The sequence below is a fragment of the Lepidothrix coronata genome, unplaced genomic scaffold (genome assembly GCF_001604755.1).
Source record: "Lepidothrix coronata isolate B3197 unplaced genomic scaffold, Lepidothrix_coronata-1.0 Scaffold210, whole genome shotgun sequence".
Taxonomy (NCBI): domain Eukaryota; kingdom Metazoa; phylum Chordata; class Aves; order Passeriformes; family Pipridae; genus Lepidothrix; species Lepidothrix coronata.
In genome coordinates, this window is record NW_016690390.1 from 405,253 (window position 1) to 406,943 (window position 1,691).

General features: G+C 70.7%; 1 protein-coding gene across 1 annotated transcript in view; it reads left to right on the top strand.

Annotated features, from left to right (window-relative positions):
- The first annotated feature begins 160 nt into the window (after positions 1–160).
- The window catches only part of UBALD2 (UBA like domain containing 2), an 8,930-nt gene continuing 7,399 nt past the window's right edge, over positions 161–1,691 (top strand). Inside the window, exons 1-2 of the mRNA XM_017832988.1 lie at positions 161–318; positions 934–996. Coding sequence (XP_017688477.1) covers positions 199–318; positions 934–996 — 183 coding nt within the window. The 5' untranslated portion in view covers positions 161–198. The remainder of the gene's footprint in view (positions 319–933; positions 997–1,691) is intronic.

Here is a 1,691-nt window from a genome sequence, read left to right on the forward strand (position 1 = left end):
GGCGCTGGGCGGGGCGCGGGGCCCGGGCCCGGCCAATGGGCGCGGGGGGGCGGGGCCGCGGCGCCCCCCGCTGCCCGCGGTGTCGGCGGGCGGGCGCGGCGGGCGCGGGGCGCTCCGGGCGCTGCGGGGCCGGGCCGGGCCGTGCGGGGCTGGGGCCGCGCCGTGCGGGGCTGGGGCCGCGCCGGGGCCGCCCCCGCCATGTCGGTGAACATGGAGGAGCTGCGGCACCAGGTGATGATCAACCAGTTCGTGCTGGCGGCCGGCTGCGCCGCCGACCAGGCCAAGCAGCTGCTGCAGGCGGCACACTGGCAGTTCGAGGTACGGGGATGGGCCCCCCCGCCAACGCTGGCACGGATCGGGATACCCCCTACCCTCTCCCCCTGTACCGGGATACCCCAAATCCCAATCCACACACCGCCGAGCCGCGGGGCGGAAGGAGGGGGGGGCCAGGCCGGCCCGGCCGCGGCCCGCGGACACGCGTGTCCGGGTTTTGGGGGGGGTCCTGCCCCCCCCTCCCCCGCACACACGCGGCGGGGGGGACCGGCCCCGAGCTCCGCCGGTTCTATTTATATCCAGGCCGTAACCCGAGCTGCGGCCCAGCGCCCCGGCCCCTCCCTCCCCCTCGATCTGGGGGTGGGGGGCCCGCTGGGAGGGGGGGACGTGTAAACAAGGGGGTTGGGTGTCCCCCCCGCGCGTGGGGAGCCCCTGTGTGAGTGGGACACGATCCCCAGTGGGTCGGCGAAGGGCAGCCCCAGGCTCCCCCTGCCCTAGGCCTGGAGGGGTTGTGGGTGGGGGGCACCCCTGGATGCCCCCCGGGGGGGAGTCCCACGGGGTTGGGGTCGAGGAGGGGGCTGCGGGGTGGGCGTTGGGAGGCCCGTGTGTTCCTTCCCCCTTTGTCTCGGGTGGGCTGGAGCTGACAGCTTGTCCCCACAGACAGCCCTGAGCGCCTTCTTCCAGGAGACCAACATTCCCAGCAGCCACCACCCCCCCCAGATGGTAAGTGGAACCCCAGCCCCCCTCCTCACCCCTGCACCGCTCCATCCCCTCCCAAACTCCCCCCGTCCCCAAAAAACACCTTTAAACCTTCCCCCAAGGCCAACCAGCCCCCCCGGCCCCCCCACACCTACAAGCACCACGTGGCTCAGGACCCCCCAGACCAGCAGCCCCAGTCTCGGGGCGGCCCCCGAGGGTCGTGCAGCCCCCCGGCCCGCGGAGCTGTCAGCTCCCCTGCCAGCCATATTGCTCTGCGCCCGCAGGAACACGCAGCCGGAGAATGTAAACACGAGCTAAAATGTCTGCCAGGAAATAGTTTGTCTCCGCGAGCATCGCGCTGGAAGTTCGGCTCCCCCAGCCCGGGGTGGGGGCACGTCTGTCCCCCCCTCCGCCTCCTCCTTCCCCCCAAACACCACTTGACCTTGGCCGAGGGCACATCCCCCTTGGCCGAAGGGAGGAAGTTATTCCCCTCCGGGTGTTTTGTGTTGTGTTTCTTGGGGTTTTTGAATTTATTTTTTTTTTCTCCCCCGGTGAGGGAACTGAAAGGGCCGTGCGCGGGGGAAGGGGTGGATGTGGGTTAAGCCGAATTTTCCTCCTTTTCTCACGCTGCCAGGGAATCTCCAGCTGGCCAGGCACTGCCGGCAGCGAGAGCTCTCTGCCCCTCGGAGAAAGTCATTTTGCCGGCCGGCTCCCGCTGA